Source organism: Ursus maritimus, unplaced genomic scaffold (assembly GCF_017311325.1).
Source record: "Ursus maritimus isolate PB19 unplaced genomic scaffold, ASM1731132v1 scaffold_14, whole genome shotgun sequence".
NCBI lineage: Eukaryota > Metazoa > Chordata > Mammalia > Carnivora > Ursidae > Ursus > Ursus maritimus.
Genome location: NW_024423786.1, coordinates 60,838,960 through 60,865,512, shown reverse-complemented (window position 1 = coordinate 60,865,512; position 26,553 = coordinate 60,838,960). Strand labels below are relative to the sequence as shown.

At 60.5% G+C, this 26,553-nt stretch overlaps 2 protein-coding genes, 1 long non-coding RNA gene and 3 other non-coding genes across 9 annotated transcripts; 5 read left to right on the top strand and 1 right to left on the bottom strand.

Moving 5' to 3' along the window:
* Positions 1–2,317: 2,317 nt before the first annotated feature.
* On the top strand, positions 2,318–13,407 carry PER1 (period circadian regulator 1). Of its 3 annotated transcripts, XM_040629987.1 has the most exons (23): positions 2,318–2,456; positions 3,835–4,254; positions 4,368–4,466; positions 4,561–4,715; positions 4,810–4,931; positions 5,023–5,224; positions 5,378–5,429; positions 5,564–5,706; positions 6,087–6,165; positions 6,243–6,349; positions 6,522–6,675; positions 6,764–6,872; positions 6,958–7,089; positions 7,310–7,415; positions 7,519–7,690; positions 7,778–7,908; positions 8,106–8,282; positions 8,884–9,126; positions 10,035–10,645; positions 11,102–11,288; positions 11,487–11,676; positions 11,995–12,145; positions 12,526–13,407. In XM_040629987.1, the coding sequence occupies exons 2-23, from the start codon at positions 3,980–3,982 to the stop codon at positions 12,805–12,807; spliced, it is 3,879 nt and encodes a 1,292-aa protein (XP_040485921.1). In that variant the 5' UTR covers positions 2,318–2,456; positions 3,835–3,979; the 3' UTR covers positions 12,808–13,407. The 3 variants fall into 3 exon arrangements, with proteins under 3 accessions (XP_040485921.1, XP_040485923.1, XP_040485922.1); XM_040629989.1 differs by lacking the exon at positions 8,106–8,282; XM_040629988.1 differs by having other exon boundaries at positions 2,332–4,254.
* Positions 13,408–13,976: 569 nt separating this feature from the next.
* On the top strand, positions 13,977–14,050 carry TRNAT-AGU. The gene has a single exon. It is a non-coding gene; the product is annotated as a tRNA-Thr (tRNA).
* Positions 14,051–14,517: 467 nt separating this feature from the next.
* Positions 14,518–14,599, top strand: TRNAS-CGA. Its single transcript has one exon. It is a non-coding gene; the product is annotated as a tRNA-Ser (tRNA).
* Positions 14,600–21,122: 6,523 nt separating this feature from the next.
* On the top strand, positions 21,123–22,995 carry LOC103660377. Its single transcript, XR_567791.2, has 3 exons — positions 21,123–22,047; positions 22,412–22,478; positions 22,650–22,995. It is a non-coding gene; the product is annotated as an uncharacterized LOC103660377 (long non-coding RNA).
* TRNAG-GCC lies at positions 21,730–21,800 on the bottom strand. Its single transcript has one exon. It is a non-coding gene; the product is annotated as a tRNA-Gly (tRNA).
* A 322-nt stretch (positions 22,996–23,317) lies between the features above and the next one.
* Positions 23,318–26,110, top strand: HES7 (hes family bHLH transcription factor 7). 2 transcript variants are annotated; one of them, XM_040628225.1, is made up of 4 exons: positions 23,318–23,629; positions 24,566–24,661; positions 25,251–25,332; positions 25,638–26,110. In XM_040628225.1, the coding sequence occupies exons 1-4, from the start codon at positions 23,588–23,590 to the stop codon at positions 26,108–26,110; spliced, it is 693 nt and encodes a 230-aa protein (XP_040484159.1). In that variant the 5' UTR covers positions 23,318–23,587. The 2 variants fall into 2 exon arrangements, with proteins under 2 accessions (XP_040484159.1, XP_040484158.1); XM_040628224.1 differs by having other exon boundaries at positions 25,251–25,338; positions 25,659–26,110.
* The last annotated feature ends 443 nt before the right edge of the window (positions 26,111–26,553 follow it).

The window sequence follows — 26,553 nt, the reverse complement described above, 5'->3', positions numbered from 1 at the left end:
GTTCGATTTCCTCATCCTACACCCATTCTTCTGCCTGCCCCTCCTCCCTCTCTCTGCTGCCATAGTAACAAGAGATTCCAGCTCCGAGGGGGCCTCTGGGAAGGAGCAAAGGTGCGTGTTCTCTCGCAGAACCTGGGCCTCCAGCGTCCCCGCCCCAGCTCTTTGGGATTGGGCCAGCAGATGTGTACAGTTTGGGAGAGGGGGGAAGCCAGTGCCAGGAGCCGCAGGAACAGGCCGAGGGGAGGGCGAATGCGAGTCTGGAGAAGAGAGCCAGGGGCGGGGGCGGGGGACCCCTTCCTCCTAATCCTCTCTCCAGGAATCCGTGGCTTTGGGACAGGACGGCTGTCTTTGGTTGGGGGAGGCGCCCAGGCTGGGTGCATGTCCTGGGCCACCAGCCAAGAGTACATGATGTTCCCAAGTGCGCTGGCCGCCGCCCTCTCAGGCTGGCCGCCTCCCAAACCGCTGCCTCTCCAGCCTCCCTGTCCCACATTCCCCGGCTGCCTTGCTCCGCCCTCTTCCTCCGCTTTGACGTCACCGCTCCCTCCCGCCCCCTCGCCTCCATTGACGGCAGCAGGGCCTGGTTACTGTGGGGACTATGAGGCAGGACAGCCGGGGCCTTGAGAGCAGGTGGGGGCCCCGGAGCGCACGACCCCTTTGTCTATGCAGAAGACAGACCTGGAGGTGGGGGTGGGAGAGCACGGACTGCCTGTGTCAGCGGAGATTACACCTAGACCCCAGAGGAGAACAGGGAGAAAGAAAAACCCTGTTTCCAGAGGAGAGGGGTCTGAAAATGAGACGGGGGACGGGGCCACAATCTGAGTTGGGGGGCATTTCCAAGGAGACGCGACTGAGAATCCAGGCTCCTGAATCCTTTGTTTCCTGTGTTTTCTTGCTTCGGTTTTTTCTGGGTTATTTTATGACATCCCTGTGCCCCAGCTTTTCCACAGAGCCCTCCCCCTGGCCCCTCCACGGGGAACACCGTTGTTAAGGAAAGCTTAGGCCACGTGACAGTGAGGGAGTGCACCCACAGCTGATTATGTCAGCATCAGCTTGGGGGCCACCCACGTTAATGGGGAGCCCTGAGAGGAACTACTCATGGCGTTCTTGGATAGAGGGGTCTGTGTCACTGCATGTTCCCCCCAGCTCAGCCTGGCACTTTATCTCCCCCAGGTAGGACTCAGTGTTTTTCCCTTTACAAAAAGCATAATTTCTGGCACCTTCTCCATTGCTGAGGCCCCTTCCCCTCCCTTCTCTATCCTTTTTAACCGCAAAATCACCATATTTATTGATCACCCACGGCGTGTCAGGTTCTGTCCCGGGGACTGGGGAAAAGAGTGAGGTGACAGATGAGGTCCTCTGCTTTCTTTTGTCCTAAGGCTGGAGATCTGAAGCCCTTGTGGCCCCACCTGTGTCTCTCCGGGGTCCCAGTTGGTCTCTTCCCTCAGCCACCCTCTTTGCTCCTCCTGTAGTCCTGGCTTCCTGGCCCCCACTTTTGGGGCAGCCCTAGCTGTGGGTGGCTGCATCTTCAGGACTGAAGCAGCACTAGTCACCACGTAGGCTGCCCGGAGACCTTTTCTCTGATTGGGTACAGAAGCACCTGGCATTGTTTCCCTTCACAGCCCTTACTGGCCCTGGCTGCCCCTTCTGTTGTTTGCATTCTCCCCTGCACTCCACCCCCTGTCACGCGGGGACCCTCAATTGCCATCCTCCTGGCTGTCCACAGGATTTGAAGTGTCAGAGGAAGGGCCTGGATAAAATGGCTTTATTGTGATGACGAAGCTGGGGAGAGGAACCCAGGAGAGGCCAGGCTGGGTTTCTGGGTGCCCCCGTCCTCCCAGGGACCAGCCATCTCGCCCAGCCTGGCCCAGCCTCCAGGGTCTGCATTCCTTTCCCCCACCTCTGGCAAGGCCTTGGTGTCCTGTTCCGTAGGGCTGGACAGTCCAGGAAGTAGACCCCTCGTAAGCACCTACCGTGGCCCAGGCATTCTTCCCTGAAGAAGGGCAGGCTATTTCCCCTCCCCGCCCTCCCATTATTCACTGTGCAAGGAGTCCTCGCCTGTTGGTTGTGTGGTGGCGTCTGGGGCCCTTCAGCCCAGCGCCAGCACCCAGGTCCACGTGCGCCCGTGTGTGTGACACAGCCCTGACCTCAGTAGGGGCCAGTAGCCAATCAGGCGCCGGGACGGGATCCCCAGCCAATCGGGGGCGGGGCCTGCGGCTCCGCCGGCAGGAGTCCAATGAGGGGCAGTGCCTGGCATTATGCAACCCGCCTCCTGGCCCCGCGAAGCTTCCACTCGGCTGAGGGCTGCAACGGCGGCGGGCAGGCGGCCGGAGGGCGCTCGCGCGGCCAGGTAGGCATCTCCAGGGCCACCCGGGGACCGATCTCCCGCCCCAAGTCGGACCGCCGCCACTTCCAGCCTGAGGCGCTGCTCTCGGCCCTGGCGCTCAGACGGCACACGGGTAATGCGCCTTCCTTGCCGCTGTCCACCCCCTCGCTGCCGTGGGGAACATAGGTGTTGCTCGCAACCCTGCACCGGCTGTCCGCACTCCTGATCCGCTTACCTTACCTCCAGCCTTGACCTCTCCTCCCAGCTACCCGGCCCCACGCCCCACCCTCGGCAGTCATGCCCCCGCCGCCTTTCTTGTCACGCGGGGGTCCCTGCTTTTGCCCCGGCACCAGGACCCTTTCGGGCTTTCCGCGCTCCCCGCGCTCCCCCCTCCAATCCCTGGCCCCGCGCCGGCCGTGATGTAAGCCTGGTTCAGGCTGGAACATCCCGTTCCCGGCGCTAGTTCCTGCTGTTGGCCACAGCCTTCCTTTTTCTACTGGCGCTCCGAAAATGCTCCGGGGGTTGGGGGTGTGGTTGGACGAGGAGTAGGAGAAGAACTATCCGCTGGCGGTTGTGTGTCCCTTGCTCACAGCTGAGTGTGTCCGCTTCGGATGGGGGTGGGGTGGGATCTAGAAAAGTAGAGGACTGAGGAGAGAGGATTCCCGAGTCCCTGACAATGGCAGGTGCCGGCTTGGGACCTGGGGGTCGGGAGAGGGCGCAGGGGTCAGAGAAGGACCGGCTGTATCGTCTTGACCAGAACGACTGGGATCCAGGCGATCCAGCTTTCGCGCGGAGGGCGGTGGCGGTTGTGTTTTGCCCTGGGGAGCAAGGCCGGCTTCTGGAATCCCGTTGGGCCGCCCTTCTTCATATGGCCACCGGGCCCTCCAGGGCCTGAGGGTGTATTAGAGGTGGGCGACCCGCGGCCGCGCCCGCCAGTGTGGGAGTGGGTCGATCCCCGGCTCCGTCGGGAAATGGGGGAGGGGTCGCCCCTCCCGGCCTCCTGTGGTCCCTCCAGCAACCGCTGAGCTCAGCTGCTGACGTCGGTTTCCCTGGCGACCGCGGCGGCGGCGGAAGCGCGTGGTGGGGCCGCGCATGTCCGTGCGCATGTGCAGCGGGGGTGGCACCGCCCCCAGATAAAATTAGCCCGAAGGCCTAAATATAGGCGGCGACTGGCATACCCCCTGCTCCGAGGCCTTGGAGTCCCGGGCAGAGTGGGGGCCTGATGGGAATTTGGGGATGGGAAGCGTCCGGGCTTTGGTTCTCGTGGACTACTCAGTCTGTTTTCCCAGGCCACGCTGGCAGGGGACGTGGAGGAAGGCCCGAGAGAGGCCCCTTCCCACCTGCAATCCCTCTACCGGGATAGGAAACAGAACTTGCCCAGGATCCCCGTCGGAAGCCTGGGTCCTAGGGGCGTGGGGTCAGACAGGGGATGTCTGAGTGAAGCCGGCAGGTGCTGTAAAGTTAACAGCTCACCCTTCTCCAAGTCCTCCTTCTTTGGTCTCCTTGCCCAGGTACTGCCTGTGATCGAACTTCTCAATCCTCAGAGGCTTGGATCTCCCACCTCACTCCCCCAGCCAGGCCGCCCGGCCCCCGTGTGCGCTCGTGGTGGCCTCTCCGCCTTCTCTGTTTTCCCCCTGTCCTCCCCATGGCCCAGACATGAGTGGCCCCCTAGAAGGGGCTGATGGGGGAGGGGACCCCGGGCCGGGGGAATCCTTTTGCCCTGGAGGGGCCCCATCCCCTGGGCCTCCTCAGCACCGGTCTTGCCCTGGTCCTGGCCTGGCTGATGACACAGATGCCAACAGCAATGGCTCCAGCGGCAATGAATCCAATGGGCCTGAGTCCCGCGGTGCATCTCAGCGGAGCTCCCATAGCTCGTCCTCTGGCAACGGCAAGGACTCAGCCCTGCTGGAGACCACTGAGAGCAGCAAGAGGTGTGTATGCATGTGTTGCAGGGCCCGGGAGTAGTCTTAGGAGCAGGCTGGCTAGAGTCCAGGCCCCTGCTCTTGGCCACTTTCTCACCTTGGGCCTGTTGCTTCTCCCCTAGCACGAACTCTCAGAGTCTGTCGCCACCTAGCAGTTCCATTGCCTACAGCCTCCTGAGTGCCAGCTCGGAGCAGGACAACCCGTCTACCAGCGGCTGCAGGTTGGTGAGGTTGAGGGCCAGAGGAGAAGGCTGGGGGCCCGGGCCACGATGTGGGGCTCATGGCTCTACCCCTCCCTCCCTGTGGACCCTGCAGCAGTGAACAGTCAGCCCGGGCGAGGACCCAGAAGGAACTCATGACGGCTCTGCGGGAGCTCAAGCTTCGGCTGCCGCCCGAGCGCCGGGGCAAGGGCCGCTCTGGGACCCTGGCCACGCTCCAGTACGCTCTGGCCTGTGTCAAGCAGGTGCAGGGTGAGTGGCATTGACGGGGACGGCACGGCCAGGTCCTGGGCTGCGGCGGTGGGGCAGTCTCCTCACCAGATACCTCGCTCCCTTCACCCTGCAGCCAACCAGGAGTACTACCAGCAGTGGAGCCTGGAGGAGGGCGAGCCTTGTGCCATGGACATGTCCACCTACACCCTGGAGGAGCTGGAGCACATCACGTCCGAGTATACGCTGCGCAACCAGGTCAGCCGCAGCCCGGCCTCACGTCCCGTGCACCCCCACCCCCTACGGGCACAGCTCCTGAATCGACTTCTGTCCCCGCTTTCCTGCCTAGGATACCTTCTCCGTGGCCGTCTCCTTCCTGACAGGCCGCATCGTCTACATTTCGGAGCAGGCGGGTGTCTTGCTGCGCTGCAAGCGGGATGTGTTCCGGGGCGCCCGCTTCTCGGAGCTGCTGGCTCCGCAGGATGTGGGCATCTTCTATGGTTCCACTGCCCCGTCTCGCCTGCCCACCTGGGGCGCTGGGACCTCAGCAGGTGAGGTCCCCGAGTGCTTGAGGGGGAGGGACAAGCAGTCCCAGGAAGCTGCTGCTGTGAGGGACCAGGGGACCCCAGCTTTTCCTCACCGGGTTCTTTTTAGCCCAGGGTGAGGTGGGGGGCTGTTCTTAGTGCCTCTTTGGTCTGTTTCAGGTTCAGGCGTCAAGGACTTCACCCAGGAGAAGGCTGTTTTCTGCCGTATCAGGTAGGTGGGGGAAGTGGGAGCAGACCCCCTCCCACCTTCCCCTCCCCCGCGTCTTTGCTGTGTGGGTCTTGACCTTGAGTTGAAGGGTGCGTGGCTGTCTACTGAGTCACTAATGCCTCTGTCTCCCTTGCTAGAGGAGGTCCTGACCGGGATTCAGGGCCTCGGTACCAGCCATTCCGCCTCACGCCATACGTGACCAAGATCCGGGTCTCCGATGGAGCCCCAGCACAGCCGTGCTGCCTTCTCATCGCAGAGCGCATCCACTCGGGTTACGAAGGTGTGTAGGCAACGGGTTTGGCCTGCGAGGGGGTAGGAGGAGGGTGACTTCTCTAGGCTAGGGGAGAGGCAGGACATGAGTCTGGGAGGCATATCTCAGCTCTTCAGAATTTTGGAACGGAGAAGGTACTTGAAAGGATAAAGGTTTGAGCCCGTTTTTAGAGGGAGTATGGGATAAGCACCCTGAGCTAGGAGTGGGGAAAGGAGAACGCTTTGGTTCTCAGTGTGGGGTAGAATGGTCCAGACCATCTCTGTAGGCTAGACGGCCCTGGGCAGAGCCATGGGGAGGATTGCCAGCCAGCTTGGGCCCCTCTCGAGAAGCGGGCAGAGAAGCTGGACCACTCTGGATAAAATCCAATGGCCACACTTCCTGTGCCTCAGCTCCCCGGATCCCCCCCGACAAGAGAATCTTTACCACACGGCACACACCCAGCTGCCTCTTCCAAGACGTGGACGAAAGGTGAGCGCAGGACCTGGGGGAAAATGGGGTGGCCGGGGCCGAGGCCGAGGCTACTCTGATGCCACCTCCCCTTTCAGGGCTGCGCCGCTGCTGGGCTACCTGCCCCAGGATCTCCTGGGGGCCCCAGTGCTCCTGTTCCTGCATCCTGAGGACCGGCCCCTCATGCTGGCCATCCACAAGAAGAGTGAGTCCTCTTTTTCCTGCTCTCCCTTCTCGGCTCTCTGCGGGGCTTCCCCACGGCTGTGCTTGTGGTTGTATCTCTTGGGGCCTTGGTCTCTCAGCTCTCCAGGGGGTGGCCCTCTGCTTTGCCCAGCTCTCCCTCCTGCTGACCCTCCCCTCGTTTTCCACTCCTTCAGTCCTGCAGTTGGCCGGCCAGCCCTTTGACCACTCCCCTATCCGCTTCTGTGCCCGGAATGGGGAGTATGTCACCATGGACACCAGCTGGGCTGGCTTCGTGCACCCCTGGAGCCGCAAGGTGGCCTTTGTCTTGGGCCGCCACAAAGTACGCACGTAAGTGGGCCCTGCCCCAGAGCTGGCTTCGTGGGCTGGGTCTGTGCAGGAGGGGACAGGTCTCAGCTTCCCCTTCCCCACCCTGCAGGGCACCTCTGAACGAGGATGTGTTTACTCCGCCGGCCCCTGGCCCAGCTCTGGCTCTGGACGCTGACATCCAGGGGCTCTCGGAGCAGATACACCGGCTGCTGTTACAGGTGACTGTGGAGGGGTGGGGCTTGGCGATGAGGCGGAGTGGGGAGCAGGGCTAAGACATCTAACCCATTCCTCCTCCTGCCTCAGCCCGTGCACAGCCCCAGTCCCACGGGGCTCTGTGGAGTGGGCCCTGTCGCTTCCCCGGGCCCTCTCCTCAGTCCTGGCTCCTCCAGTGACAGCAACGGGGGTGATGCCGAGGGGCCTGGGCCCCCTGCGCCGGTGAGTGTCCATCTTCCAGTTCGCCCCCTGGTCTGGCTTCCCCTGGTGCTCTCAGAATCGGCGTGGACAGGTGCAGAGGGTCTGAGCCCCACTGCTCTGCCTTTTTCTTCTCCCACACTCCGTGCCCTCCACACCTGTCCTCTGCTACCTCTCGTTGCTCTGGGCCCTGGGCCCTGACACTGGCCAGACGCCCGCAATGCTGACCTGCTCTGCCCCACAGGTGACGTTCCAGCAGATCTGTAAGGACGTGCATCTGGTGAAGCATCAGGGTCAGCAGCTTTTCATTGAGTCCCGCGCCCGGCCTCCGCCCCGGCCCCGCCTCCCTGGTCAGTGGGTGAGGGTGTGGCTGAGGAGTGAGACCTGGGGGTCCCCTGACTTTCGCCCCAACCCAGAGGAGCTCATCTCTTCCTTTTTCTCTCCTTGGCCCAGCTACAGGCACATTCAAGGCCAAGACCCTTTCCTGCCAGTCTCCAGACGCAGAACTGGAAACGGTCCCTGCTCCTGTCCAGGCCCCGCTCACCTTGACCCCTGAGGAGGCTGAGAGAAAAGAGGCCTCCGGTTGTTCCTACCAGCAGATCAACTGCCTGGACGGCATCCTCAGGTACGGCCATCCTGGAACCCTCGCCCCCTTGGGCCCCAGCCCCACCGCACCCCCGGCCCTGCCCTCATGTCAGCTGGTCCCCGCCAGGTACCTGGAAAGCTGCAACGTCCCCGGCACGACCAAGCGGAAGTGTGCGTCCTCCTCCTCCTGCACCACCTCCTCGGCCTCCGACGACGACAAGCAGAGGACTGGCCCGGTCCTTCTGGGGGCCAGGAAAGGTAAAGCCCCCGCGTGAGCCCTGCCCCTGCTGCCCCGTCCTGGCCCACTGGCCCCACGTCTCTACGCTTCTGCCTTTGGGGCCCTCCCCTTACTTTGCCCTGTTCCCCTCCCAGCCTTCAGATTTGCAGACTCGTTCCCCCCACCCCATTTCCTCCAAGGACCTCCTGGTGGTAACTGGCACCATCTCTCTGCACAGATCCATCGGCGGTGCTGTCTGGGGAGGGGGCCACCCCACAGAAGGAGTCAGTGGTAGGAGGCACCCTGAGCCCGCTCGCCCTGGCCAATAAGGCAGAGAGCGTGGTGTCCGTCACCAGCCAGTGTAGCTTCAGCTCCACCATCGTCCATGTGGGAGACAAGAAGCCCCCGGAGTCGGGTATGGGCGTGGAGTGGGGGGTTCCACTTGGTGCCCCAGCCAGACCTCCCTCCTGCCTGCCTTTTCCTTCCTGTCTGGCCCTGAGCGGAGGAAGGGGGCTTTCATCCCAGCTCGGGGTTCCTGCCTCTTGCTGTCCACCCCCGCCAGCCTTTGCTGCCTCGTCTTTCCTGTTCTTCCTGTCTGTTCGCACACAAGGCCTAGGGTGGAGGGTTCAAGCCCAAGGGGCTGACCACGGAGTGTCTGAGGGCGAGGACTGTTGAAAACCCCTGAAGGGGCTTTGGGCATTGTCCTGGAGAACATGTGAGGGGAGGGCAAGGGGTAGCTTCCCTCCCGAGGAGAGTCCTGGAGGGGTCATCCTAGGGTACTGTCACTGGAGGGGACTTGGTATCCTCTGTCACCCCGGGGGACCACTTTGCACGGAAAAGAGGACCCAGAACCAGTCCTAGTGGGGACGAGGCCAGGAGATGCACCCAGGGCCCAAGCTTGGCCGGGGGGCAGGGCCAGGCGTTGTCTGGGCTGCTGGAGGGGGAGGGTGTGCTGTGGCTGTGGGAACCCCTGAGGTGATTCCAATGACCTTTCCCCCCTGTCTCCCTTTTCTCAGACATCATCATGATGGAGGACCTGCCTGGCCTGGCTCCGGGCCCAGCCCCCAGCCCAGCCCCCAGCCCCACGGTAGCCCCCGACCCAGCCCCAGATGCCTACCGCCCAGTGGGCCTGACCAAGGCCGTGCTGTCCCTGCACACACAGAAGGAGGAGCGGGCCTTCCTCAGCCGCTTCCGAGACCTCAGCCGACTGCGGGCGCTCGATGGCTCCTCCCCGGCCCCCCTGGCCCCTGGCGAGCGAGGTAGCCACCCCAGATGTCCTGGAGCCTTGTCCTCTGCCCAGTCTAGGACCAGACTGTCGGGGGTGGGGCAGGGGGTGCTTGAGGGAGATGTTCCTGCTCCAGGGACCCAGGCTGCCGTGGCTTCCACCACCAGGGCCGTGCATAGGGACAGGCCCCCGGGTAGCCTCTCCCCGCTGGGCTGGGGTTCTGGGCTGCAGCCAGAGGAGGGCGGCCTGGGGGGCTGGCGCTGAGACGGGCAGATGGAGTGCTCTGCCCCAGGTAAGCTGTTTCAAGCCCAGCTTGGGGGCAGGGGCGCAAGTACGGCTGCTTCCGACCCAGTTGTCGCCGGTTAAGAAACCTTTATAGACCCCTGGCCCACACGGGCCAGGCCAGCGGGGCCAACTCCCACAGGGTTGGGGCTTCAAGGGCAGGATGTCAGCCCTCCAGGTGCCTGAGAGAGGATCCCTGCAGGCAGATGCAGGACTCAGGACTGGGCTTTCCCACCCACCTCGTCGCTTGAGCTAGGCCGAGCGAGGCCTCAACTGGCAGGAGGAGCGCCCAGGCTGGCGTTGCAGTGGGAGTCTGGCAGAGGGACCGGAGCCGCCTGCCCCTTCGTCCGCGGACCCACCCTGCTTCCTCCCATCCACCACCGTGCCTCTGCTTTCTGTGCACCCCCAGCTCCGCCCCACCTGTGACTTTTCCTTTCCTGGCTCCTTTTGCAATAAATCCCCCTGTCCCTGCGTCCTGTGGTTCTTCCCTGAATGTTCCCTCTCTGCCCCAGAGTCCCCTCGTGATCTGGGCGGCCCGGAGGCCCAGCTCTCTCCGCGGCCTTCTGCCCTCTCCAGGGTCAGAGTGGCAGAGCTGCGTGGGGGGGCAGGGATGCTAACCCCCAGGTTGAGGCCCTCGCTAATGCTGGTCTCTCCCCACAGGCTGCCACCACGGCCCCACACCCCCTGGTCGCCGACACCACTGCCGATCCAGAGCCAAGCGCTCCCGCCACCACCAGACCCCCCGGGCTGAAGCCCCCTGCTATGGCTCCCACCCGTCGTCTGTGTCACCCTCTGCCCCCTGGCCCCCCCCCCCAGCCACTACTCCCTTCCCAGCTGTGGTCCAGTCCTACCCTCTCCCAATGTTCTCCCCACGAGGAGACCCCCAGCCTCTTCCCTCTGCCCCCACAGCTGGGCCTCCTGCAGCTTTCCCTGCCCCGCTGGTGACCCCCATGGTAGCCTTGGTACTCCCTAACTATCTGTTCCCCAGCCCATCCAGCTATCCCTATGGGGTAGCCCAGACCCCTGCCGAAGGGCCTCCAACTCCCGCCTCCCACTCCCCTTCCCCGTCCCTGCCCCCAGCGCCCCCCAGCCCTCCCCATCGGCCGGACTCTCCACTATTCAACTCGAGATGCAGCTCCCCACTCCAGCTGAATCTCCTGCAGCTTGAGGAGCCCCCCCGTGCTGAAGGGGGTGCTGTTGCAGGGGGCCCTGGGAGCAGTGCTGGGCCCCCGCCTCCCAGTGAGGAGGCCGCTGAGCCAGAGGCCAGACTGGTGAGCAGTGACCCCCGGGCATCCTTTTACCAGCCCCACGAAGCCCCCCTCTGCCTTCCTCCTCTTCTTCCTCGCGCTCCTCCCGGTCCCGCGCCCGCCTGGTGTCTCGGTCTCCAGAAGATGGTGGCATGGGATGGGAGACCCCAGCTGAATCTCTGAATGAGGCAGAAATCCACTGCCTCATCTGTGGAGTGGGGACAATCCTGTCTGTCTGACAGGTGGCGAGGACATCCCAATAACTTCTGAGAGCGCATCGGCCTCCTGGAAAGGGCCCAGCGTCACGGCCCTCCTCTTCGCCAGCTCTCTGCTCTCTCATCCCGGCCCCACTGTCATGGAGTGGGAACAGAGACCACTGGGGTGGGGTGTGTCCCCACAGCCAGTGGAAGCAGTTGAAATGCAGCCTGGGGGTTGATCCCTTAATCCCGTCCTGTTCCCCTCCCCCTCCGCCTCCTCCAGGTGGAGGTGACTGAGTCCTCCAACCAGGACGCGCTGTCGGGCTCCAGCGACCTGCTGGAGTTGCTGCTTCAGGAGGACTCTCGGTCAGGCACGGGCTCCGCTGCCTCAGGCTCCCTGGGCTCTGGCCTGGGCTCTGGGTCTGGGTCAGGCTCCCACGAGGGAGGCAGCACCTCAGCCAGCATCACACGTGAGTGCTCCCCCGCCTCCCAAACACCTCCAGCCAGGGTAGGACAGTGACCGGGGCCTTGGGAGGCCAGGCCCCCGCCCTAGCTGAGCTGTCTGGGCCCAGTGAGCTGCAACATGGCCTTGAGGGAGGGCTTGGGAGGTCCTGGGGCTGGGGCACCGGCCTGACTCTCGCGGCTGCCCCCGCCCCTCCGTTTCACAGGCAGTAGTCAGAGCAGCCACACGAGCAAGTACTTCGGCAGCATTGACTCTTCCGAGGCCGAAGCCGGGGCTGCCCAGGCCAGGGCTGAGCCTGGGGACCAAGTCATTAAGTACGTGCTCCAGGACCCCATCTGGCTCCTCATGGCCAACGCCGACCAGCGTGTCATGATGACCTACCAGGTGCCGTCCAGGTGAGGAAGCTCAGAGGCCCCCTCTGCCCCCCTGTCGGAGGTGTGCTGGTCCACCCGCACTTCCCAGCGAACTTGGGGTTTTCTTTTCCGGGGGCTGGCTCTGTCCTGGCGCTTCCCGCCCTATCCACTGCCCCTTGGAGACCCACCATCAGTTCCTTCCAGGCCGGGAGCGAGCTTTCCTAGTCTGGAAGACCTGACCCCTTGGAGCCCCGGTTGAGAGGAAGGAGGAGCAGGAGGCCGTGGGTGGGGGGAAGGGCAGCCTCCTGGGCTCTGGCCCTGGCTCCCAGCCTCTGCCTTCTGAACCCCTTCCCCGGGCAGGGACATGGCCTCTGTGCTGAAGCAGGACCGGGAGCGGCTGCGGGCCATGCAGAAGCAGCAGCCTCGGTTCTCAGAGGACCAGCGCAGGGAACTGGGTGCTGTGCACTCCTGGGTCCGGAAGGGTCAGCTGCCTCGGGCCCTCGATGTGATGGTGAGAGGCGTCTGGGCCGGGAGGGAGAAGAGAGGATCGAGGCTGCGGGCTGATCCCCTCCTTGTCCTCGGTGGTTAATTCTGAAGGATGTTAATTGCACTAAGCTTGCTGCTGGGTTGGATAGCACTTAACCACACGAGTCTTTGTAGAGCTTTTCTGGGCCAATCCTATGTGATGGACATTGTGATTGTGTCCTAGTGGGGTCTAGATACAGGGCACAGTACGCTTTCCAATCTTGTTGGCCCGCGTGCATCTATGTGAATGGGTATTTCTTTGGGAGGACATTTTGGGAAACACTCCTGGGCTGGGGGATAGGGGGAGCTGGGGTGGCAGGTTAGCAGGAAGGACCTCGCCTCACTTATGCCCTTTCTCCCTGCAAGGCCTGTGTGGATTGCGGTAGTAGCACCCAAGACCCCGGCCACCCCGATGACCCCCTCTTCTCGGAACTGGATGGACTGGGACTGGAGCCTATGGAGGAGGGCGGAGGCGAGGGTGGGGGCGGGGGAGGTGAGGGTGAGGGTGAGGGCGAGGGCGCAGAAGAGGCCCAGGCTCAAGCTGGGGCCAGGGTCTCCAGCTCTCAGGACCTGGCCATGGAGGAAGAGGAACAAGGTGGGCGCTCATCCAGTCCAACCTTACCTGCTACGGAAAATGGCACCAGCTAGACCACATTTGGGGGCCCCCTCCAGCAGTGCATGAGAAGCTTTCTTCTCCCGCGTTCCACCTGTCAGAACTCAGATGTGGCTGGACCAACCAATAGGAAACTGCCCCAGCTTCTCCCACGTAGGGGGCGGGACCCCCCATCAGCAGCCCAGGATCCAGGGGCTGCCTCCGGCTCCTGAGGGGACAGAGCGGGGGACTCCTCCGCCCAGCCCAGAGAAGCCTCACCTCCCACCTCTGGTGAGGAGCCCTTCCTTCCCCTGGACAAGGTTGCTGACCAGCTGCTCAAGTGGTCTGTCCAAGTCCCGGCTGAGCCCGAGTCCGGTCCCTGAGGGTTGGGGCTGCACTTATTTATTGGGGGAGACAGCCCTCTCTCCCACCTCCTCCCTAGAGGGGAGGGGGAGGGCCTGAGGCCCAAGCAGGACCCAGCGGTCCAACCCCTAGCTGCTCCAGGGTGGGGGAGGTTGGTGGACCATGGAGTCCCTGGTGCTGCCCCTCAGGTGGGACCCAGGTGTTCTCAGCTGTACCCTCTACCGATGGCATTTGTGTTTTTGATATTGTGTCTGTTGTTATTTTTTAATACAAAGAGAAGAAAAAAAAAACCACCAGGACTTTGTGGAATGAAATCTGGGGGTTGGCAGGGAGCTCGTTGTGGGGGAGGTGTGGCCCCGCTTCCAGGGAGGTTGTAGTGAGCGTGAGCGACCCCTTCCTGGAGCCCCAGCCCTCTGCTCCGCACACCCTTTCCGGCGGAAGGGCCTTGCCGAGCCTGTCAGTCTCCGTCTAACTCGGACCCTGCGCCCCCGTCACCTTGCTTCAGCTGGGTGTGTCGTGGAAAGGAGGGCTGGGGGCGGCGGGTGAGCCCGCCCAGCCTGCGGGCGCTCTGAAGCAGGCGGGGGTGTTTAGCTGCTCCGTCACCCTGTCACCACGTAGGAGAGGGCCCAGTCCACGGGGGCTGCGGGGCGTGAGGTCACGCACCCATTCGTGGTCGAATTGGCCCCCTGAGTTGTGGGACGGGAGGGGCGGAGCGTTAAGTCTCCGGCTTCGGACTTGGGAGGGGAAGGGAAGCCTTGGAACCGAGGTCACGAAGGACCCGCGGCGATCTTTGTTCCACGGTTCTCGTTTACTGACATCTGTGAGTCACTGATCTACCTCCAGACGCAAGGGGCCTTCCGCCGGCGCCGTGGCTTAGCTGGTTAAAGCGCCTGTCTAGTAAACAGGAGATCCTGGGTTCGAATCCCAGCGGTGCCTGGGCTCGCAAGAGGCAGTATATTATTGCTGCAAGGGCAACGCGCTTCCAATCTTCCCAAAGGCTGTTCGTGGGGCACCTTCCGAAAGATTCTTATTCTTCCCCAGCCAATTCCACCTTGAGCTTCCGCTCCCGCGCACTTTTAGTGGGAAGTCAGAGTCTGACTCACGCTTCGCTTTCACGAACCGGGGGGGATGCGGGCTTCCGTTGCGTTCGAGGACGGGGAACCCTGGGCTTGGGCTCGGGCTCGGGCTCATTTTGTTGGGGGCTGTACTGAGTCGTGGGCGGGGAGAGAGAGCGGGAAGACCGCGGCTTCCGCAGGGCCGCGGACTGCTGCAGGGGGAGGCGCGGCTCGGGAGCCCCGGGCGGGGCGCACGCGCACAGACATCCCGAGACGGAGGGGCGGGGCCGGCGGGAGGCGGGCCCGTTGATAGGCAGCTATAGTGGCGCAGGCCCGAAGCCGCACGCGGCTGTGATGGCCGAGTGGTTAAGGCGTTGGACTCGAAATCCAATGGGGTCTCCCCGCGCAGGTTCGAATCCTGCTCACAGCGTGTGTACTTTTGGGAACAGCGCGTTACTGCCCTTGGAGGAGAAAGCCATTTGTTTTCCTAGTGCTTCCTTCCCTTGGGAAAGATACCGCATTTATTCTCCGGGCCTCCGCCACCCGCGACCAGCGCGCGAGCGCCCCCTTGCGGCCCTTACGCTCCTTTCTGCACCTCCTCCGACGGGTGTGTCATGTAAAAGTCACTTAACTACTAATTTGAATTCTTCACCAAATCCGGGTGGCTTCTCCGTGCTATTCGGCAGTCGTCTGACATCCTCCTTATCCCTCCCCCCTGCAAGTCTCCCATAAGACTGTGTCATCCGTTCTTTCACCCCAAGCCACGAGTCCCTTCTTCCATTCTGGAGCGATTTCCCCATCGATATCCGTAATCGCACCTGCCTGCCTACCTGTCTGTGGTTACATGCTTCTCCTTTCCCTCAATGGTGTAGACGAACTTTCCACCTAACTAAGGCCAACCCCTGCACTTACTAGATCTCCCATTCCGCCCGGCCCACAGGGGCCCAAGAACGTTGCTCTCCTTCCAGTACCAAACAGGACAATAGAAGCTATCCTGAGACCACGCCGCCCCACTTCGGCTCCCACTCCGTCTCTCTGTTCCTCTCTTCCGCAAAACATGTTATCATATACCTACTCCGCCAATTCCCTCTTCCCATTCTCCTTGGAACCCTCTCTAATCAAGTGCCTCCCACCCCATTCATCAAAGATGCTCTTGTTACCAGGTTACCAAATGCCTATGCATTGCTAAATCCACTGATCACTCCTTACAGATGCTTACCCTCCCCTTAGAAAGGTTCCCATATTCCTTCTACATCATTAGCAGCTCACGCGCATGCTCCTTTGCTGCTTGATCGCCTGCATCTCTAAATGTCAGAGTGTTCCCACCGCTGTTTTCCAACCTCTCCTCTATCTGAACTCACTCCCTTAGTGATCTCTTTAAATATCAACTAATAATACATTAAAACATCCAAAACGTTCATCTGCAGCTCCACAACTCTTTCCTGAATTACAGGTGCATATATACTGTTACCTACTTATCCTTTCTGCTCGGATACCTAACATCGTTTCTGTGAAATCTGATCACAGACAAAAGGGCCAAACCAACTCCTGGCTTCCCCTGGAAATGAGCTTCACCTGTAGACCTTCTATCTCAGTAAAGAACATTCCAAAACCTTAGGATCATCCCTGATTCTCTCTCTTTCTCACACACACGCTCCACATCGAATCAGTCAGTAATTTCTTATTTAAAACATGATAAAGACTTGGCTACTTGTCACCATGTCACCACTACACCCCAGTGCAAGCCACCCACATCTCTCACTGAGATTATTACAACAGACCCTAGATTATTTCCTTTGCTTCCTTTCTTTTCCTTGTTCCTTTGCAGTTTACTCTGAGCACATTGGGCATAGCGATCCTTTCAAAACATAAATCAGATTTGGTCATTCTCCTCTTCAAAATCTTCAAATGGGTTAGGAAAATGAATTCATGGTTTTTAACGTGTGTAGATATAGAAATAAACGTATGCTATAGAGACACATAAACATACATAAACATAAACAAACATACATATATGCATATATATTTCCCAGCTCTTTCCACTGAGAAAACCTAGAAGGAATGATACACAAATGATAATAAGCACACAAGTGACCAGATCTTGGTTACTAAATACCATTCTCCTCTAAAATGAACCAGGGCTCCTAGGAAAAAAAGGCTGATTCCAAGGCTTCAGTTAGGAAATGATAAGATGCTCTTGGAACATTTTGTTGCACAGGAAAGTAAAGAAATGTTCAAAGAATTTTGGGTATCTATAAAAAAAAGTAGACATAACAGCTAGGGGTTACAGCGAAAGGAGCTTGCATTTGCTAAATCTGGGACAAACTGAGCATTAAAATAAGTACTGATTGTGATGGATTATAATTCCTTGAATCAGGTAAGACTCCAAAGTTCATATCAGTATAAATAAATAAAATGGGAAGGAAGGGGACGGCTCTTTTTACAGTAAACTGCCAACTAATAACTACAGAGTTAGAAATCATCAACGAATACTAAAGTAGAGGGTGAAACTTAATGGTCTATAAACAGCAAAGATTCTCAAAGTATCTCCCCACAAATTACATATTAATTACTCCTCGGGAGGCGGGGAAATAACGATACAGTGGACAGCCTGGCCAACATCATCTAGCCACGTGACCAAAGTCAGTATCTCAGTATTGAGACAAACTGACATGTGTCTTCTGACGTGATAACACGGAAGACTGAGAAGGACCTGGCATCACTTCTGTGGCAATGTCCCTGCCAAAAAGACATCATCTGAATAACTTGATTCTAACCATGAAGAAACATCTGACAAGTCAAATGAAAGAACACTCTACAAAATAACGGTCCCAAACTCTTCAAAACAGTGAAGATCAACAGCCAAGATTCTTTCAGATTAAATGCAACCAAAGGGATCTAACTGAAATGAAACCACATGATCCTGGATTGGCTCTTGGATCAGGACAAGAGAGCTGTAAGGACATCATTGAAACACCTGCGGAAATTTGATTACGGACTGGGGGATTAAATAATGGTATTATATGAAGTTTAATATCCCGATATGGATAACTGTACTGTTGTGTTAAAAGTGCTGGAAACAGAACAAAACAAAAAAAGCTAGTTGTGGGGGGTGGGTGGGGAAGAGCCCTCCAATGGGCTCTCATCTCCCTCGGAAACGGGTGAATTGGAACCGCCTAGAAGGTCCCAGGAGATGGGCCCCGCCCCCCTTTATCTCTCTGATCTCAGCTCCAGCACTACCTTCACTCCCGGCCATGCCAACCTCGTCCCTCTGGTGCTGCCATCTGCTCCTTTGACAAGCCAGGCATGTCGTCCCCCAAGACTTTCCTGCCTGCAGTGCTCTTCCCCGAGGCACTCCTGTAGCTCTCACCTCTTGAATTTCACCTTCTCAACCAGTCTTTCTCTGATCCTACCCTCTGAAATCACAATTCCCACTCTCCACTCCTTTGCTGGCTTTTCTCCAAAGCACTTAACCGCCAGCTGACAAATAAGTTTTGCATAATGTTCCTGTGACTGTTTCCCCTACAAGACCGTCTGGCCGGTCAGGGTGGGGATTATCCTGTTTTGTTTTGGGCTATTTGGGGTCTTCTATCCTGATTCTTCCCTTGGCCCCCCCGAGGGGGGCCTGGTCCTCCTACTTCCCAACCCCCAAACCCCCAGGACCCAACCCTCCAGGAACTCCCCCTATCCAGGACCCAGGGGGTCCCAGGAAGCCAGCCTCCCCTTTGAAGAACAAAGACGGAGGAGCTGAGCCTTGGAACCCAGGCCTGGGGAGACGTCCCAGCGGGGGAGGGGAAGCTCAGGACACTCCACCAGCTGTGCTGTCTCAGTTCCTGGCCACACCTCCGGCCTCCCTAGCCAGCCCCCCCCCCCGCCCCGCGCGTGTGGGACACGAGCTCCCCTCCCCCAAGCCCAGATGCGGTGGCTGTGGAGATGGCGGTGGCCAGGAAGAGGCTGGAAGCCCAGACACCCAGACACACACCATATGCAGGGGACCGGCACCCAGGCCCACACTGACAGAGGCCTGCCGGCCACCCAGAGACCCCCACCCCAAACCCTCAGAAACACTGGGCGTCTGCCTGGCAGGTGGCCTCTCAGCCTCATACCTGGTCAGGAGCCACAGCAGGAGAAAATCGTGCAGCAGGACAGCTGGTCACAGGTTTGGGGGGCCTGACGTGTCTATCATTTGGGAAGGGAAGCTTTTCAAGAAGATAATACAAAGGTGGGTACAGAAGTACAACTCACAAATTGAAAACGCTGACAGATGCCACCAATGTCACCGAGTCCCAAAAAACAACTTCTTTGCATTAATGAGCTGCCTGCACATCTCCGTCATACTTTCCACAGAGTAGCCACTGGTTCGGTTTCCAGTCTTGCTTCTCCTCCACCGTCCACGTACTTACAGGGACAAGAGCCACTGGACACGTTCATATGGCAGGTGCCCTGGCTTTGCGTCTTCACGGCACAAGTCCTGGTGACGGACGCAGGTGACGGGAGCTTCCTGGAAGTCATTCCCACAGCAGGGTAGCCGGGCTAACCCACTATACGTGGAAGTCACTGGGAACCACTGAACATATCCCACGAAACCGTACATGACCCTGTGTCTCTCCAAGTCCCCTTTCCTGGGTACTGGATCCCAAAATGGCGGCAGCCACTCCAGCCCCAGAGGGAAGAGTGACAGCCTGGCAGAGTGAAAAGAGACAGCGGTCTTCACCTTTTACAGTTAAAATATCTTACTTTTGCCAACTTCATAGAAGCACATGGCCATGTGAACACATTTGTAGGCCCTCCCAGGAGCCTGTGTAAGCGAGGCGGTCCTGAAGCATAAACTGAATTAGCTTTGTGGTGAATTGGCCCCTGCACTTGAAACTTTTGATCCTACATCTCTCGACCTGCCTAGAAATCCTAGTTTTTATTCTACAAGGCTTTTCCTCTCTCCAAAATGAACGTTTCACACCTTCTTTCTCCTCAAACGACCTGAGCTCTCTCCCCTCCAGCAGTGAGCTGGACTCTTTCTTCTTTGAGGAAATGAGGGCAACCAGGAGAACCTGTCTCACCCTCCTTGCTGGAGAGGTCTACAGCTGCTGTCCTCATGCCTTCACTCCCATGCTTCCGTCAACCCACCCTAGTGGGGCTGCACTCAGGCACCCCTCCCCCCAGGTCATCTGTGGTGTCCAAGACGCTAACCTGATGGTCACTTCGCCCTCTTGTCCTTGCTTGACCTCCCAGCAGCTTAGCTAGAACTGGTAGCTCCCTCCATATATTTGCTCTTCCTGGCCTCCCAAATTCTCTGTCCCAGGGACACTGGCCCTCTTTTTCAAGCTCCCACTCCTTTGGCGTTTCTGCTACCTTCCCAATCAGTCTAGGTTCCTTTGCCAATTCCTGCTCCTCAGCCTAGCCTCTAAGTGTTTCGGGCGCAGGAGGGGGTGTCCACGTCTCCTTGCTCAGCCCCTCTCTTCTCTCTCCACACTCTCTCCCTGGATGCTCTCGTCTCATAGTATTAAAGCCATCTATCTCCCAGTGACACCCCCCCCCACTTACCTTCCACCTCTGACCCTCAACTTCATATATTCCTGACCTACTTGTGGGGTTTCCACTTGGATATCTAAGGGGATCTCAACTAATCTGACTGGAGTGTAATGTTCAGTCTCTCTCTCCAAACTCTTCCCTAAGCTCTGCTCCCCTGGCGTTTGCCATCTCAGTAAAAGGCACCATCATCCAGCCAGTGATGTAAGCCCCAAACCGAGAAGTAACCCACTCACTTCTGTCTCCAATGCCTCCACCTCATAAGGCCACCATCAATGTCTTGCCTAGAAGGCTGCTCCCACAACCCAAATCATCTCCCACACAGCAGCCAAAGTGGTCATTTAAAGGAGAAGCCAGGGAACATGCCTTTCCCCATTAAAACCCTCCACTTGCTTCCCCTTGCACTTAAGAATAGAGTCCAAAGTTCTTGCTGAGCTTCCAAAGCCCTGTGTGATGGGGTCATGCCTGGCTCTCCCTCTTACCTCTGCTGCCCTCCAAAACCTCTGTCCCGGGGACATTGACGTCCTTTGTCTAGCTTCCACCAGCAAAGTCCATTCCTGCCCCAGAGCCTTTGCACTTGCCGTGCCTGTCACCTGCTTCTTTCCCTGGGCCCTGCTGGGCAGAAATATCACCTCTTTCAAGAGGCTGTGTCTGCCCACCCAGAGCAACGCAGCACTCCGCTCTCAAGCCATTACCCTGTCCGGTTGCCGCCCACCACCCACACCAGCCTAATAGCCATGTTATATTATTTTCTGCTTTCTTAGTCATTTTCTGTACTCCCCCGCCCCAATGTAGCTTCATGAGAGCCCAGACCCAGTGCACCCTCAGGGCCACCCATAATTGGCCCCCAGGAGGCACTCCATAAATATCTACTGAGTAAAAGGGCGGCTGCGCTCCCAAACAGATGCCCGGATCGTTGTACAGTTTCCTTCTGGGAGCCACTGTCGTGGCTGCGAGTAGCGAAGAGAGCATTCCGCGTCACTGACACAGTCCAGAGACAGGAAACCCCCAGATGAAACAGACAGGCTGAAACAGACAGGAGGCAGAAAGCCGAGACCCAACAGGCCCAGGGCGAGCTCCAGTGAGCGAACCAGACTCAGCGAACCAGAGACCCGGGCCCGCAGGAGTCCTGGCAGCCGCGCGGCGAGCCAGAGGGGGGGGGGGCGGGCCCCCTCCCCCCATCGCCCCTCCTCCCACTCCCAGCTCACAAGTGGCCGCGGCAGCTGGCGGGGGAGCCCGGCCGCCCGCCGACCCGACGCGTGCGGGATCAAAGCGGCCGGGAAGTGGCGGGCGGGGAGGTGGCGGGGGGCCCGGAGGTGTGAGCGAGCTTCCCAGGGGCTGGCCGGAGCGTGGGAGCGCAGAGTGCCGGGAGGCGACAGAGACCCGGAGAGACGACGAGAGATCAGAGACGCGGGCGCGCCGGAGACTAGCCGCGCGGGCTGGAAAGGCCCGGAGCTAGAGACGCACGGACACAGGTGCAGACCCAGCGAGACTGCGAGGAGGTTGCTAAGACACCTGGCGAGAGAGAGCGGCCGAGGGGGCCGCGGGGGGGCGGGGCACAGGAAGAAGGCGGCACCAAAAGGCCGGGACCCACGGACTTAGAAAAAGCAGGCGCGCTTCAGAGAGAACAGAAACCAGGAGAGAGCGAGCGAGTCAGAGAAAGGGCCAGAATTGCCGGGGACTTGGGACGCGTAGGGCGGGAAGACCCCGCCCCTCCCCCGCGGAGGGTGGGAGGACCCCCGGGGCAGGGATCCGAGCAGCGTGTCCTTTCTCAGGGTCACGCCTGCAGAGGTGCGGGGCCCCGGGGGCGGAGGGAGGGGTGTGGAAGGCAGCAGGACCCCCGGGCTGGGAGGACGGGAGTGGGAGGATCTTGCGAATCGGATCTGGATCCAGAGCCTCCAACTTTGCCATAGGGTAAAAAATTTGAGTATTAATATTTAAGGGAATGTTAAACCGAGATGCTTCTCAGACATCTCGGCAGACTTCTCCCCTATTTGGGGGCAAGAGAAGGAAAAAAAAAAAAACATTATAGGGTGCATTGGCCGGGAATCGAACCCGGGCCTCCCGCGTGGCAGGCGAGAATTCTACCACTGAACCACCAATGCAAGCGACAGCAGCTCTTTCCTGTTCCTACCTGAGCTTGTAGAAGGTGGAACGGCTGCCGCGGTCAGGCGGAAGGTGTAGTCCAGGGGCTCGGCGAAGGAGTGCCCCGAGTAGCTGACGTGGATGGAGCGCCAGGCCATCCTTCCTCCCGCCTGGATCCGGCCACAAGGCCATAAAGTCGCCCCATATGGCCAGGGGCGGCCCCACACCCGGGTGCGAACAGCGTGGGGCCCCGAGCCTCGCGTGCAGGTGAGAAAAACTCAGCCCGAGCGCAGGTTCCCAAGGAGGGGGGCGAGGGGGGCTGCTGGGGCCACACATCTGCGCTCCCATTTGGCCCAGGTAGGGGGAGGTGGGATGTGCTGGCGGCCCTGATTCCAAATGGGAGCGCCCTGCGCAAGGTCTGCGTCTCTCCGGGCTCGGGCTTTGGCAAGGCAGGCTCGGTGAAAACAAAACCAAACCCCAAGGTGTGGAGAGGCCTTGGGAGGGCTCAGAGGGCCTCACCCGCCTCTGACTCCGCAGCTTATCTTCCGACTCGGTCTGCAACCCTGTCTTTGCGTGTCCTTGTCCCGGGCAGTCTGGCTGTCCCGTGAAATCTCTGATTTTATCTTCTCAGACACTTTATCCTGAAGCCTCCGAATGTTCACGCACCAGTCTGCAGAGGGTCATGTTCTTGGTTTGAGGTGGGTTTTGATCCCTTTTTGTACCTCTTTCTTGTCCCTTTAAGAAAACTGCCTGCTTCCTGCTCCCCGATGGGCTCGGGGGGTCCCCAGGAGCAAGTAGCAGGACCACAACTTATGTCGGGTGTCCTGGAAGCCATACGCCTGAATCTCCTATAATTCGTTTTGAATCAGATACTTCTACGTGGGAAGGTCTCTCCACCCTCTGCCCACGCTTCAAAGCCTCGCTTCCTCTTCCTTGAGGGTCCCGCTCCTCCCCAGTCCGGCCAGCCGTCAGTATGACCCTCTCCCCAGCACCTACCTCGCTCTGCTCTGTAATAGCTACTTGATTACACACCGTCTTTTCCACTGGATCCTGTAGGAGTAAGCTGGGCCTCTAGTGTTATGTCAGTGTGAACGACCCAAGCCTAGACCAGCGTGCGCAGTGCTGGGGGAATCGAATGAGATTCACTAAGATCGCACAGAACGGCTCCTTCACCTCCCCGCAGAGCCCCAGTTGAATTAAACAGATTCGTCCAGCACACTCGAGTCTCTCCCTTACCCAATTAGGAGGTGGGATTTTGGGAGGTGTATAAGATCCAGTCTGGGGGCTATAGGGGTACAAACTTTTTATTTCAGAGTCGGTGGGGGAACAGAGAGCTCCCTAGAAAGCTGCGATTGGTGGTGGTGGTGGTGGTGGTGGTGGTGGTGGTGGTGGTGGTGGTGGTGGTGGTGGTGGTGGTGGTGGTGGTGGTGGTGGTGGTGGGGTGGTGGTGGTGTACTCTGAACTTCATTCCTGAGTCCTGTCCAAAATCACTTCAACTCCCTTTTCCCCTAGTAACCCCCTCCCTTCAGCTGGGTTCCGCCTCATTATACAGCCTTAGGGTCCTTAAACCAGCCGGTGCTGCATTGGCCCCTCATTTCCCACACTCCCAGGCCAGTTCCACTCCTTCCCCTCCTCCTTGCGCTCCTCCCCTTTCCGGGAGCCTCGTGCCGCGGGCGGCGCCGGGCGGGATCCGGGTGCCGAAGAGGGCGGGTCCGGGTCCTACCCCCCCCTCCCCAACACAGGAGCCTGCGGGATATAAGGCGCCAGGCGGGCAGGGGCTCGGTCCACACCAGGGTCCTGAGGAGCGATGGTCACTCGGGATCGAGCCGAGAATAGGGACGGCCCCAAGGTGAGGGGCGGGAGGGGAGGGAGCAGAGGTCGCTGGTCGGGTCAGGGGACCGCGTCCCTGAAACCCTGGGGGAGGGAAGAGCCTGGAGGCTCAGGGCTGGAAGGGGGAGAGGTGCGTGGGGGGACCCAAGGAGCCAGGAGCTGGGAAGGAAGCTGCAAAGTTTGAAGAAGGGGACAGGGTCAGAGCAGTAGCTGCGTGGGCGGCAGAAGTAGAGGTCTTGGGTTTGGGTTATAGGATTTGGCACCTTGCGGCTTGGAGGGCGTGGGAGGGGGCAGGAGTTTGAGTGAAATAAGCGAGGGGAGCACAGAGCTAAGGGAGGCGGGTGGAACCAAAAAGCGGAGAGGCTAGGCGCTTGCTCCACGCGCGCCGTGAGCCGGAGCTGGCCCAGTGCAGCCTTATAGAGAAGGCCTGGAAGGCATTGGTTCCAGAGGCCTGAGACCGGTGGAAGATTTTAGAACTAGTGGAGAAAGGTGACTGCATAGACGGGTTAGAGGGAGAAAAGACGGCGCGGGCGCGCTGGGTATCTCCCTTTCTACACTCAGGGCCGCCAACTCAGAGCCTGGCACCTTGCGGGCCACGTGTCTGGGCGCAAAGAGGGCCCCCAAAGTTCTCCACCGAGACAGAGACTGCACGAGACGGAGACGTAGAGAGAAAAGAGGAGAAGGAGAGACACAGAGAGGGGAGGAGGGAGGACAAGACTGAGAGAGGAGAATGCAGAAGACCCGGGAGAGAGAGGAGGCGAGCTTACAGACATTGACCCTAGGGGCCTTGGGAGGGGGAGCGGAGAGGGATCCAAAGGGCCCGGCCCTAGGCTCTCGTTGGGGTGTTGGGGAAGGGATGCGGGCGGGACTCTCCCAGAAGCGGGATCCGAACGCCCGCGCGGCCGCGCTGAGTCTCGGTCCGGTCGGCCCGCTCTCCCTTTCCTGCTGGTCGCAGATGCTGAAGCCGCTGGTGGAGAAGCGGCGCCGGGACCGCATCAACCGCAGCCTGGAAGAGCTGAGGCTGCTGCTGCTGGAGAGGACCCGGGACCAGGTCAGTCCTTCCGCCGTCCCCGGACAGTCCCCAGCATCCCGTCCTCGCGTCCCAGGGCTTCCTACTGGGGTGGGGACACATGCTGCATTGGCTGACCCAGGCCCCAAGGCATCCTGACCCGAGTCCCGCCCTTGGAATCCCATCCCAGAGCCCCCTCTCGCTCTCAGAACGCGATCTTCATGGCCACCCCTCGGGTCTGTAAGTTTCACACCCGGCTCTGTAAATTTCACTCCCAGGGTCGGTCAGTTTTCAACCTCTGGGTCTGTAAACGCTCCCTCCTCCTCCCCCACGCGCCCTCACAACAGCCTGCAGGGTGGTTAATTTCAGTCCCTGGGTTTGCTGTTTCAAACCCCCTCCGTACGCTGTGGGTTGGTTTCATCCCCGCGGGTTGGACGGTGTAGTCTCAAGGTTTCCCGGGACCATTCTTGGTCATCGCCACTCCGCATTCGGTCGCGCGCTCCGTGGGCAGCGCGCACACGCGATCGGGGGCACCCCCAGCTCCCGCATCCCCCCTCCCTTCTTCCCCCTGCCACTTCCCCCTCTCTCCCCACCCCTCTCTGTCTTGGCGCCCTCCCCCTCCCGTCTGTAGAACCTCCGCAACCCGAAGCTGGAGAAAGCAGAGATACTGGAGTTCGCCGTGGGCTACTTGAGGGAGCGAAGCCGGGTGGAGCCCCCGGGTACAGCGCGGGGGTGGGGCAGCGGAGGGCGGGAGGGGGGATTCACGGAGGCCCGGGCCGGGGTAGCTGGGGCGGACCCTGCGAGGGACGGTGGGCTTGGGGAGTGGTAGGCTCTGCTCCGAGGCGAGGTTAATAATACCCGCGCGTGTCTGTCTCTGTGTCTCCCTCATTTTCTCCCTCTGTCCGTCCATCTGGCTTCCTGTCTCTGTGCGTCTGTCGGGCCTCGGTATCTCTGCGCCCCGCCCCTTCCCTCACCCCTGCTGGGCCCCTGCCCTGTCCGCCGGTCCTCCCGCCGGCCGCACCCGCCGCCGCGGCTCCAGGGGTTCCCCGGTCCCCAGCCCAGGACGCCGAGGCGCTCGCCAGCTGCTACTTGTCCGGCTTCCGCGAGTGCCTGCTCCGCCTGGCGGCCTTCGCGCACGACGCCAGCCCGGCCGCCCGCGCCCAGCTCTTCTCCGCGCTGCACGGCTACCTGCGCCCCAAGCCGCCCCGGCCGGAACCGGTAGATCCGAGGCCCCAAGCGCCGCGCCCACCGCTGGACCCCGCCGCCCCGGCTCCCGGCCCCGCGCTGCACCAGCGCCCCCCAGTGCACCAGGGCCCCCGTAGCCCGCGCTGCGCCTGGTCCCCGTCCCCCTGCTCGCCCCGCGCCGGGGATTCCGGCGCGCCGGCGCCCCTCACCGGACTGCTGCCGCCGCCGCCGCCGCCGCACAGACAAGACGGGGCGCCCAAGGCCCCGCCGCCCCCGCCGCCCGCTTTCTGGAGACCTTGGCCCTGAGCTTTGGGGGGTGGGGTGGGGGCGGGGGCTGGGGGTGAGGTAGAGACTCCCGCCCGAGGGCAGCAGAGGGACCCGGGCGTCGGGGCGAGCAGGTGTTGGGGAGGGCGGCGGGGCGCGCGGGCGCAGCGCGCGGGTGAGATGTGGTCTATATTAGAGTATCTATATAAATATATATTTCCCTCGTTCCTGTCCCTTTTCCCTGCCCCCGTTGCGTCTAGGATTGTACCCTCTCTGCCCCGGCCCAGCCCCAGTCCCTTCCCGAGTCCCTAGTGCATGGAATAAAGTGGTTATTAAATCCCCGTGTGTCCCCGAGCCAGGGGCCTGCCTTTATGTCGGCGTCCACGCCCACTTTCCTTCTGTCTCCCTTTCCTTCTGTCTCCCGCCCCCCCCCCCCCCAGTCCTGCTCTCCATGGCCTAAGCCCCGGGGCAGACAGGTAAGTAAA

What these genes read in the sequence shown, in the direction of transcription:
- PER1 (XM_040629987.1), top strand. Translation starts at nt 3,980, where the DNA reads ATGAGTGGCCCCCTAGAAGGGGCTGATGGGGGAGGGGACCCCGGGCCG. An exon ending in CCTTCTGGGGGCCAGGAAAG is followed by an intron (nt 7,909 to 8,105) that starts GTAAAGCCCCCG and finishes CTCTCTGCACAG; the next exon opens with ATCCATCGGCGGTGCTGTCT. An exon ending in ACCTACCAGGTGCCGTCCAG is followed by an intron (nt 11,677 to 11,994) that starts GTGAGGAAGCTC and finishes TTCCCCGGGCAG; the next exon opens with GGACATGGCCTCTGTGCTGA.
- HES7 (XM_040628225.1), top strand. Translation starts at nt 23,588, where the DNA reads ATGGTCACTCGGGATCGAGCCGAGAATAGGGACGGCCCCAAG. An exon ending in AGAATAGGGACGGCCCCAAG is followed by an intron (nt 23,630 to 24,565) that starts GTGAGGGGCGGG and finishes TGCTGGTCGCAG; the next exon opens with ATGCTGAAGCCGCTGGTGGA. An exon ending in TGGAGAGGACCCGGGACCAG is followed by an intron (nt 24,662 to 25,250) that starts GTCAGTCCTTCC and finishes TCCCGTCTGTAG; the next exon opens with AACCTCCGCAACCCGAAGCT.